The sequence below is a fragment of the Schistocerca nitens genome, chromosome 2 (genome assembly GCF_023898315.1).
Source record: "Schistocerca nitens isolate TAMUIC-IGC-003100 chromosome 2, iqSchNite1.1, whole genome shotgun sequence".
Lineage (NCBI taxonomy): Eukaryota > Metazoa > Arthropoda > Insecta > Orthoptera > Acrididae > Schistocerca > Schistocerca nitens.
The window spans coordinates 613,767,059-613,779,652 of record NC_064615.1 but is presented as its reverse complement, the minus strand read 5'-3'; the positions used below and the strand labels follow the sequence as shown (position 1 = coordinate 613,779,652).

Below are 12,594 nucleotides of genomic sequence, written 5' to 3'. Positions count from 1 at the left end.
AGGCTCATAATCAACTGTTAAGGCAATATTTTGTGATTCGGGAACAATTAGGAACCATTATTGAGGATTAAACTGAAAACTAAGCAGAACAGTTGTTACAGAAAACCAGTAGTATAGTCTGATTAAAATGATTTGTTGGTTGACACTTAATGGCTTGGAACTTTGCTCCTTCAATTGCAACTCTCAACGTCACAAATTGTCTGCTATTTTCTAATACACCACACCATAGCAGAATGTCAAGTCATTTGCAGTGTTAAATTACTGTAGTGCACACATGCAATCCTTTACCCGGTACTTCCAGTAACCAGATTAACTGACAGTGGCTGCTGTGGGCAGAAACATGCTCTGCCTTTGTTGGCAGCCTAGTCCTCATGATCAGGTTTAACAATGACATGCCTAATACCTGACATGGGATAAGTGTCTGCCACATTACAAATGTCAAAAAGCAATTAGTTTTAAGAAGAGTGTGATCGTATTGGTGGTGGTGGTGATGGTGGTGGTAGTGGCGCAACAGATAAAGGCTAATGAAGAACAACATGCAGTCAAGAGTCATGCTGCATATTGGAAGAGGTGGGGGTTGCACCACACCCATCACTCCCTCTCTTTCTCTCCTCCATCCCCACTTAATTACAGTTTGGAATTCAGTGAATGCCATATTCTGCAGATGGTTTCATCAACAGTAATTGAAATCTGTAAACATAAAGACACTTCCTGCTTCACTAGTGCTGGGAAATGAAAATTAATGAACACAGTTTGCTTGAATCACTAATATAGTATAGATTGCTGTATTTAAATTGTGCATTAAAACATTCCACTCCACTGTCCTTTTTAGGTGTGGTGTAAATGTACATATTGAAGACTGTCTCTTCGTTGTGTATTCTCTAGAGTAGCATTTGAATGTAAACTAAAAGTTTCACCATGGAACAAACTGGAAGTTGATAAGATTTTGTACATAAAAATACACATTTTTAATCTAAATATTTTGCTATCTTTTAATGTATTCTCTCCTGCCTAGAATAAGTTATGCTGTCCATGTTTTAGTTCCGCATTGCAGACTGAGCTATGTGAAACAGAGAGGCTGTATCAGCGTATTGTACATTTACCGAGAACAGCTGCAAGTCGAGATCAGGTTCCTGCTGCACCCTCACGAGAAACTACTAGGCAGCGTGCAAGGTAATAGATGTAACAGATCTCATTGAATGCAGCATACTCCTGTCCATGTTTTATGAATTTCATATATGTTAATGACATATCTTGATGCACAGAAGAAAAATGAAAGTTACTTTAGTTACCACTTTTGTAGTTGCTGCTGGATTTTACATGCATTTGAATTGTGAGAGAAACAGTAACAGTCTAGATGTAAATAATGAATAGGCAAAGAGAGATTTAAAAACAAAACCAAACATGAAGCTAAAATTTGGAAATAGTTCATTTTTTCTGGAGTTTTTAAGTGTGGCTTTGCAACAATAAGGCCCATAAAAGGAGGAAGATTGCTGTTTTACCACTTTGTTGGAAAAAATTGTTTGATATGCAGTACTAGTTCAGACTATTGGATATTGACTTTGTTATAGGAATCATCCTTATATTTGTCAGAAGTGATTTTCAAAAATCATGGAAAATACAGATCAAGATAGCTGAAGGCCTGTTAACATAACTTGCTTTAAATAAGAATTCACTGCCTTAACCACTCACCATCTTGCTCTGGAACAAAGGCCTTCATTAATTTAAATGTGGTAGGGCTGATTCCCACACGCACTTAGTTTTTGTGTTCATTTTTATTCTAAACCTGAACTGTTGATCTGTGAATATGTATAAGTAGCTTTAAATTATTTTGGAGTTTTTAATTCATTTCTTCCACATTGTGGTTGATTTTTATTTCTTGTATGTCCTGTTTATTTTGTCTGATCTGTGCTGTATCCTTTGCATCCTTTTCACACAGTATTTTCTTTTAGTTCCAACCCTAAGAAGGGTTGTTATCAGTCTCACTTATTTTCAGCAATATCTGCTGCTGATCAGTATGTGTTTTGGATCATCCTTAACCTATATGGTAAACATTTGTCTATCCTAGTTGTTGTTGTGCAAGGTGATATTTTTGAAACAGTGTTCATTGTGGATATTCCTATTTATGTCCAGGGCCGTTGAAGCCTCGGCAGTCTTATGTGTTGTTATCCTTCATCACATGTAGGCTCCACATTGTACCTCTTCCAGTGGTTCCAATTTGTCCAAGATGAACATGAGATTAGAAAGTACTTTCACAGTAATCGGCCAGTCTTCATAATAGACAAACACCCCACGGCAGTGGCTATCCAAATGTTTGGGGATTGAGAATCCTACTACTTCATTTCTCATGACTTTCATATACTTCAAATTACTTCTTAAATAACAAGAGAGCATAGATAAGGATGCATTTCGATTCTAATACGACTAGTGTACTTCCATTTATAGAGGTTTTTCAACATACATTTTTCATTACATTTCTAATTCATATCTCATTATTTTCATTGTTGTACTTCGTAATGCTGTCACTAGGAGCAATAGTGAATAATACTGCTAAATGTTTATTTTTCAGGCAAGTTTTGTGTGTAATGGTTGAAAGCTTGACACAAGTTTTTGAAGAAAATGACACATTTCATAACTTCTCTAGAGATGATTGTGACAGCAGAGTGCGAGGTAAGCTTTTAGTTGTTTCATCTTTATGATTTGTATATTTGTTAATACTGGTTTTATATTTGTTAATAAGGTTGATTACCAGACAAATCTTTATGCACATCAGTAGGTATGAATTTTTCTGAAGGCAAGTGATGGAATATTTAATGTCATAATTATTATTTACATTTACAGGGTTTGGACAGAAATATGAAAACACCAAAAAACAACTCGTTACCATGCCTAACATGATTTAGAAAACCTCTTGGTATTCAGAACACCTTCCAGTTGTCCTGTAATGGGTAAATACAGGTCCTGTATTGTATCCAAGGGAATCTTACACCACTCTTCCTATAGTGGCAAGATCAGGTAATAGTGAAGGAAGGGGGTAGGGATCACACCTTCTTCTCTCCATAGCAGACCATAAACGCTCAATAATGTTGAGGTCTAGTGACTGTGGTGGCCAAGGAAGATGGGACAATTCATCCTTGTGCTCACAAAACTTGTTCTAAACAATGGGGAAATTCATCATTGTCCTCACAAAACCAGTCTCAACAATACAAGCTATGTGAACAGGGGCTCTGTTGTGTTGGAACACAGCATTATCATTGGAGAACAAACGTTGTGCCATGTGGTAGAACTGGTCAGCCAAAATGGTTACATAATACATGACAGTAATACGACTGTGCAGAGTAGTCGTGGGGCCCCTGGAATTACATGAGATGGCTGCTCAAATCATAACAGAACATAACAGAAAATATGAAAACACCAAAAACAACTTGTTACCATGCGTAACATGATTTAGAAAACCTGTTGGTATTCAGAACACCTTCCAGTTGTCTCGGAATGGATAAATATGGATCCTGTATGGTATTCAAGGGAATCTTACACCATTTTTCCTGCAAAATAGTGGCAAGTTCAGGTAATAGTTTCACTCTTGGAACATAAACTCCACCAGAAGTTGGAAGCACTGTGAAACAAGGCTCACATGATCAAATAACTTTCTTCCATTGCTCCATAATCCGATTTTTGTGGTTTTGGCTCAATGTTTTGCTGTTAAGGGCATTTGCATCACTGGAGAGTGGTTTTGGAATTCCAGCTCATCCTGCAAGTTGCCTGTGTATGGCACTACCTTCATTTTACTTGTGTGCTAATGGAGTTTGTGAGTGCAACAATTCTTTCTGTAGTGACTTCTGCAGCTGTCGTCCTCTTTACTTTTCCTCGGACTACTGTTCAGTGATTGTTTATCACAATCACATGCCTTTGTCCACATTGTGTTTTAGCCGATGATGTTTTTCAGCTATCTCTGTATGCGGTATAAATTTCTGATGAGTGCCACATGGCACAAACTCTTTTGACACTCTTGTTACAGAAGCACACAATGTATGAGAACAATCAATTTACTTACATTTGAATTCTCTTAGCTCTGACATTGTGCCCTGAAATCTACACAGAACACTGTTCTGACCACGACTGATTTGTGCAATGTATTAAGGACATTGCACAGGTGCCATTAACCGTCAAATATAACAGTGCAACCTGAAGGCTTGGTTAGCATGTACATTTATGTTCAAGTGAGTATTTCTTTCAGGGGTTCCATATTTCTGTTCAACTCCTGCATGTGTTCCTAAAGGATAGCTTTTTTGTTACTTAAATGTTTCCTGAAAAATGCTATTTTTAAAAACCTGACAAATTGAATTCCAGTCTTGGTATTCAGATATCAGTCGCATTACAGATTGTGAAAATAAAACCGTATAATTTATATTTTAGGAAATACTGCAACAAGCCACAAGTTTCTTTTTAAATGCTTTTTTTGCACCATTACTACTTTTAGGCTTGAGCCCTTTGTCAGATAATAGCATTAACTTCTTTGCAAGTTTTACATTTGTATGCTAAAATATAATGAAGTTTTTGTGATTATGTGGTTTACAAAAGGTTTACTTTTACATCCTAAAATAGAACAAAGTTTTGTGATTCCACAGTTTTACACTTACATATGTTCTAGACATTGTACTCACTTCATGAAAAGCCGTCCTTTACTTATTACATGACAGAGGTTTCATTTTTTTGCATGATTCATGCTGATCAGTGGACTGAACCATATACAAAATGGCGGATACATTTGTTTCAGCTGCTGGTTTGATGTGCCAAAGAATGTGAAACGCTTACAAATATGGCACATTTACGGAGTTATTGGAAAGATATTTCTTCATAGTACAGATAATTTTATAGAGGTATACATTTAATTATTTAGGTTTGAAAGATGCTGGCAATAGCCAATGTAGAATTTTCTCTCAGTCAAATTAATAATTATTTCTAACTATAGAAGTTCTATGAAACTTTGGAGGTACACTTTTTTTTTAAATTCTGGTTGATCATTCAGTATGCAGTCAGGTTTGTTGTGAATGCAGTTGTGCATTTCTAATTCCTCTTTTATACTTTACATGCATGTTTGGGCAAGTTCTAATGATTAATAATATCCTAAATTTTCTAGACTTGTGTCAATGATAAGTTAATCTGTTGAAATTAGTAAAGTGAAATAAATTTCATAATTGTGTAACTGATGACATAATTTTATTCTGAAATATATACCACTGTTGCTGAGAAAATTACAGTCCTTAAATAAATGATATGCCAGCTTCAGACTGTGAAGTGTACTTGCAGCTTTCAGTGACTTTTAGACACAAAAGACCACCTGACATTCTTTCCAGAAGGTCTTGCTTTTGCATTCGTTTGGTAACATTGGTAGCTATACTGTGTATAACCACACTTACACATGGCTTTTCCATGCATGGGCATTCAGAAGGTCTAAAGCATCTTGTGAAAAGTTTTTCAAAAACTAATTATGGATTAAACTACCCCTGTGGGAGGAAAATATTAGAGAGGATCTTTTGAATGAAATTTGTAATATAATTTTAAGCATACCCTGGTTGAGTATGCAATGACAGATTAAGAATTGGTATGACCTTATATGTGATAATAAAAACAGTATAAAATGCAAAGAAAGCAAAATAATGCACTCCATATTTGAAAACAGTCACAGTTTTGTAAACCGGCAGTAGTTGCATTGCCATGTTCAAATCAACAATGTAGGAAAAGATAGGTTGCTACTTAGTGTAAAGATTACATATTAAGTTGCAGATAGCCATAATGAAGACATTTATGTATCAGCTATTGGCCACAGCCTTCATCAGAAAAGGAAAGAGTAACACATCGTTCATTTACACAAGCAAGCACCCATCATGCACATATGACTGCCAACTCAAGCAGCTCAGACCAACTCTGGTCCGAGCTGCCAGAGTTGGCAATCATATGTGCTTGAGGATGCGTGCTTGTGTGAATGAATGGCTTGTGTTTCTCTTCCTCTTACTGATGAAGGCCGTGGCTTATAGCTTATGTATAAGTATCTTTTAATTGTGCCTGTCTGCAACTTAACGTGTCATCCTCATCGTAATTAACAACCTGCCTTTTCCTACAATGTTAATATTCCAACCTGGAGTTCCCAATTTCAAATAAAAAAGCACAGCACTTACAACTGAAAGCATGTTTATTACTGACACCTCAGGACAGCCAGATCAGAGCTGACCTTTTGGATGGAGTGTGCCCCTTCATGCGAACACTGAGTATTTCAGAATATAACAGCATTACAAACATAAGATAGTTCAAGATTATTCCAGACTCAGTAATGGACACTACTGAGTAATGGACACTGCTCACCTGCAACGAGCCTGGTGTATTCATGTCACGCTTATGATACAAGGTACCATTTTCCATAGATGTCTCCTTTTTACGGACTGATGGTGAGTTACATGCTAATTTTGAGTGACTAGGTACTGCAGAGACCAAAACATAATGGAGTGGATACTGGAGCTTTAATTGTGACCTTTAAAGGTGACTTGCCTGAGAAGGTAAAGGTGATGGTTTATTGCAGTGATGTCAAACCGTATATTCTTACATCCACATGGTACTACAAATACATGCAATTCGTACATGTCTTCTCATTGCAATGTCAACCCAGTCTGTAGGGGCTTGGTCACCAGTTATACAAGAACGATCTTTGTGCCCCTCTTCCCAGCTTCATCAGCTGTGGGGAGTACCAGTCACACTGTTCACCAGACTGCATCATTTTCAGGCATGAAAAGAAAATCCAGGGTTTCAAGATCCTTGACCGCTACACAAATCAAGAGACCAAGAGGAAATGTCAGTTGCCTACAACCTGCACACCCTGACTGTTTATCACATGACCTAAGTACTGTAGTTCAGTTAAAAAAAAAAGTCACATTTTTCGAGACGACACTTGAGTCATTTTTCTGACAGCACTCAACAAAAGAGTATGCAAATTGGCAGTATGTTCCACTGTTGTACGACCTGAGACGACGATATCCTCAAGGTAGTTTGAGCAAAATGGCACTTTTGAAGTCAGCTATTCCAAATAATGTGCAGGTGTGGAAGCACTGCCAAAGTGCAAATGCAAATACTTGAACAGTCCTAAGTGTATATTTACAACATACACTTCCTGTCATTCTTCGTGCAATGAAATTTGCAAGTAGGCATCACACAAATCTTTCTTGGAAAAGTAACGTCCTGTACCAAGCCTGTCCACGAGTTCCTCATGGTGAGGTAACGGATGAGTGCCAACTGTTTGTGGGTTGAAGACAACACAAATGTGAATGCGACCAGAATGCTTAGATAACAAAATGAGAGGACTTGCCCATTGACTAGCTTGAAAGGCAGCAATTACACCATTATCTTGCAATTCTTTCAATTCACTGGCTGCTTTGTCTCTTAAAGCAATTGAAATGGGGCAGGCCCAGAAAAACTTAGGCTGTGCATTGTCTTACAATGTAACAAGTAAATGTTAATACTATTATGCTATATTCTCTCATGAAATGACAGAGAAGATGTAAGACAAAAATCTTCAACAGCAGTGTCTCAAATACTGCCTTTACTGTTTATTAGTATTTAAGTTTACCATAAATGTCTTTAAAGATAAGGTAGTATTCATCTGAAAATCTCAAAATCAAATTATTCAGTATTTAAAAACATTCTTGAAAATTTAAAACTTTTTTTTTTAACTTCACATCCTTACAAGCTATGAAGGTAGGTTTGTAACAAACAATATTACACATTGTCAACTCATTATGATACACCGTTACTGATCTGTGTTTTCTGCACAGCCATCACATAACATTACAGTATGAGACAGACTAAGCAACTTTCAACAGCTTTTACAAAAATGTTTTTTTTTTTATTTTTCTTTACCTCTATAACAACAACCTCATTTGACTTCTGGGATGCTTCCTTCTCAGTGGTAATCCCAGATAGCCTTGATGCCAGCTGGTGAATGTTCCTCGGGAGATTCTTCCAGTTAGCTTTCTGTGCCATGTGTTTTATCAGCTCCAAACCCAGTTGTTTGAGGAATGGCCTTCTTGAAATACCTAGTCCTGTGTTTGCTTTGCATATTACAAGTGCATTTATACTGGCATTGTTCAAAATGACATAAAATATGCACAATGAGCAGTCTTGTTTGAGTTTCAACATTTTATTCTGAACAGATGGCATCAGCTACATCAACTCCACTCATTGTTGAGGTTTCGAATGTAATAATCTCTGGCTTCTTCATATTACCTGTTTCTTCATTGATTTTATTGTTTGTATGTGTTGATGATAGCAAAATTACACTTTTGTTTTTCCTTGGCACATTTGACACCAATGTGAAATTGTCACTGAATATAAATATGAGCAAATGTATTTCTCTGCTTTTGTGAGACAAAAATTCGAAAGGAGTTTCTCATTTATTCTTGCTTTATGTTCCTATGAGTGTCAGCTTATAATCTCTGAAAAGTTCTCTAGCAGGAGTGTTGCTTGTGAACCAATTGTCAAGGGTAATATTCCTTTCTGTTCCCTTCGGTGGCTCTACAAGTCTGATCACAGCATCGTCAGCTGTGTTACTCGCTTTGAAGAAACCTACAGGTTGTCGTCCTGCATATACTTCCAAATTTCATACATAGTATTTTTTTACGTCTGCCATGGTAAATATTTTTATCCCGTACTTTCCAGGTTTTGAAGGAATGTACATGCTCAGAATATAGCAACATTTAATGAACTGTAAGATATTAACTTGTTGTGTAATGCCTTGCGCTGTTTTTTGTGAATCCCTCTGTAACATCATGTAAATGGGTCAGCTTATCACTTGTTTTTATGTGCCTTTCTTGTGTGAATATCTTGGAAGAAAACTAAATCGTTGCAGTGACTTACCTGTAGGGAATATTTCTGTCCAGATGTCACATGTGTCCCAGAATTCATCCATATTCATTTTGCCTCCATGAAGAATGCTAGAAATGAATGAAAGACCCAAAAATGCCTTAAACTCCTCCTTTTTTCCCCCAAGTTTCTTGCAATATTTGGGTCACCCTTTTTCAAGAGATTTTGTGTGACTTATATAAGTATTTGTGCTCTCTATTATCAAATCGAGCAAATCATTGTCTATGAACAGTTTCCAGAGCTCAACAGTGATGTTAGCATTCCTGGCTTCCACATTGGCACCAAGCAAATGCATAATTAAATTGTAAGATCTGGTATGGACATTTTGGTTGGGAACAGTTTTCAGCCATTTAGTTTTTCCGTATCTCAACAAATAGCACATTGATGGTTCAATGGAAGAGGCTCCGGAACCAACCGCACAAGTTGATAGTTAACCTCAATTAGTGTTAGTGGGTATACTCATGTTTTTGACAGGAATAACGATGGGATCTTTGCTGTTAAGCTTTTTGTACTCATTTCACTTTCTGTGTCTTGATCGCTTTCAGGTACAAAATTAGGATCTGCATTCGTTTGTAATAATAATTTTCTAACAACAGTTTTTCAATTTTTCCTCACTTAATGGATGCTGCCAAGCCATTTTTTAGCAATTTTACTGCTCGCAGACAGTGTAAAAAGAAAAGTGCATAAGCAGCAAAAGCTAACGTAAACGAATGGGCTGGGTGCCTTGGACACAAAACCGATTTCTTCTCATGTCAGAATTGACTGGCGTACAAAGAGTAATATGAAGCAACTACTGGCCTCTAGAAATGTTAACTGAAAGCTACAATGAATGGCTTACTCAAAAGTAGTTCACTCTGTCAAATAGTTTTAAAACAAAATCTGCCTGAATCTGAGTGATCCAGCCCAGCCCAGGTTTCAAGATCATCGAAAAATGACAAAGTCATACAAATAGCAAAAAATCCATTTAACATGTCGAAGCAGATTGACCACCGTATGTTCAAAGGTGGCTGGAGCTTTATACATTCTAAATGACATAACTTTAAAGTTATAGAGGCCCCCAAGAGTTATGAAGGCAGTCTTTTCCTCGTCAGCCTTGTCATCCTCTATTTGCCAGTAGCGTTACTACATGTCCATTGTTTGAGATACAATTTGCTCTTCTTGAGCAGTATAGGGCGTCACCAGTCCACAAAATGGGTAGATATCTTTTTTCGTGATGTTGTTCCGTTCAGTTCAGTCAATGCCAAAGTGCCATGTGCCATTCTTTTTCTTCACAAGGACCACAGGAAAGGACCAAGGACTCTGAAGATTAAGTGATGTCATCTTTCAGCATCTTCTCCACTACCTCTCATTCAGGCAATGAGACCTTACACAAGTGCTGGCTAGTTGGTGGATGATCACCACTATTTATATGGTGTTTTACGTGGACTGCGTGGCCTGTCTTTTCTCCATTCCAAATTTGAAAGCACTCAAATTTCCACAGAATGGCTATCATTCCTCAGTGTTATTCCTCGATAAGGCCAGGTGCTGTTTGCAGTTAAATAGTAGCTTACTCCCTGCATTGTCTGTATTGGTAGCAGAGCTTGATTTGTCGTCAGTGACACTAAGCTGCCCTTCCTGGATTGGTTCACCTTTTTCTGGTCTTGTACCGTTAGGCATGTAGATTACTTTTGTGAGGCTGAGTAGCTGTTTGCAATTGAAAAAAGCTGCACAGCTTAATTGAGTATCTCGATTTATTACTGGAACTCATCTTGTTGATGAGGATGAGTTAACATCATCTTCAGTAGCAAACAACCAGCCAGAGCAACCTTTTTTATGTGTACTTGTAGCAATAGCTTCATCAATCTGGAGCTCTGACCTTCCACAATCTGCGACTGCTTGTGATGCCTGCAAGACGTCGCATTCAAGAATAACATTATGACTGCATTCTTTTAAAATGATAAATTGAAAGGGTGTGTTCTGTCATTGATATTACTCTTGCCATTCATATTCCTGTTTACTGGATGTATTTCCAATTTATGAACTTATTTGGCAACTTGATCAAATCCTTTCAGTCATTTTCTCAGGTCTTGATGAGTATCTCTGGAGAGCACTGATGCCTCATGTGTAGCTGACTTTGGAGTCGATTTATCTTCTAAATATAGGGACTGTGTGGAAACAATTTACTACTTGTATTCTGGTTCCTGTCCATGTAGGCATTGGCTCTTACGTAGTATACTTGTAGTCGTGATTTAAAGTGTACGGTGTCTCCACCAAACAGTGTCATGTTGAAACCACAATCAGGTCAGGACCGTCAGTGTAGCACAGCACTTACACTTGTAAGCACATTTATTACTGGCACCAATGTACAGCCGTAATGAAACTGACTTACTGGATAAGGAGTGCAGGTGTTTACACAGAAATTGAATATTCCAGTATACACAAGCATTATAAACATAATATATTTCGAGGACCTTTCAGAAATGATAAATATTAAATAACTAATATACTGGCAGAAAAAAAGAGTGAGGTAAATGAAATTTGGTAGGCATGTTCCTACATCTGAAAAAAGCTGTCTATTCAAATTTCACATCAGTCGCGTAAGAGTCTAGTTGTAGCACCACTATGAGGATTCAAATCAGGTTTGCTTTCAAATTTGCATTGTAGTGGTTGTGACAAAGTCACCTTTGAGATTGGATGTAGGGAGTTGATGATAGTCAAAAATGCCTTTATGAAGACAAAGATGCCATTATTAACAGCTCATTGCATTTCTACATCTACATTGATACTCTACAAATCACATATAAGTGCCTGGCAGAGGCATGTGAAAGGGCTATGAGAAGCTGGGTGTTACTTCCATGATAGTGTAGGAAGACTTGGCAGGAATGTAGCCACCATATTAATTGCTGGCAGCAGTGGTCACAGGAAGGTACAGTCACAAGAAGACCAGGCTCTGGATGGCCACGTGGCACTAGCAAGAGGGAAGACCATTGTGTTCGGCATATTCGAGCAGCAGCTGGCACCACAGTGACACAATACCCAACTGTTACAAATCATTTACAAGGACATCTCTGAGCCAGACACCCTGTTGCAGGCATTCCACTGGCCCCAAACCACCATCATTTCCGACTTCGGTATTGTCAAGTCTGAGGTCATTATAAGGCAGAGTGGTGGTCGGTTGTTTTTTTCTGGAGAAAGCCGGTCATGCCTCAGTGCCAGAGATGGCCGTGTGTTGGTGGGGAGAAGGCCGTGGGAGTGCTTGCAACCAACCTGTCTGCAGGCTAGACACACTGGACCTACAATTTGAGTTACGATCTGGGGTGCATTGTCATACGAGAGCAGTAGCACTTTAGTGGTTATCCCATGCACCCTGACTCCAAATTTGTGCGACAGTCTGGTGTTTTGACCTTTTGTGCTGCTGTTCACGGGCAGCTTTCATGAGGCGTTTCAAACTACGGTAACACTTCACAACATACCACCGTTGTGATCCAACATGCTCTACAGAGTGTTGGCATATTGCTTTAACCTACTCAATCACCAGATCTTTCTCCAGTTGCGTATGTATGGAACATCAGCAGACAGCGAACCAGCATTAGCTGTCCCTGTATTGTCTGACCAGGTGCAACAGGCATGGAACTCCATCCCACAAGCTACACCTGGCACCTGTATAATACAATGCATGCACATATATTCTTGCATTCAATATTC

The 12,594-nt window shown here is 38.1% G+C and overlaps 1 protein-coding gene across 1 annotated transcript in view; it reads left to right on the top strand.

Moving 5' to 3' along the window:
• Window positions 1-12,594, top strand: part of LOC126235199 (uncharacterized) — a 305,365-nt gene that overhangs the window by 233,866 nt on the left and 58,905 nt on the right. The window contains exons 17-18 of the mRNA XM_049943929.1: window positions 1,042-1,173; window positions 2,570-2,670. Of these exons, the coding sequence (XP_049799886.1) occupies window positions 1,042-1,173; window positions 2,570-2,670 (233 nt within the window). The remainder of the gene's footprint in view (window positions 1-1,041; window positions 1,174-2,569; window positions 2,671-12,594) is intronic.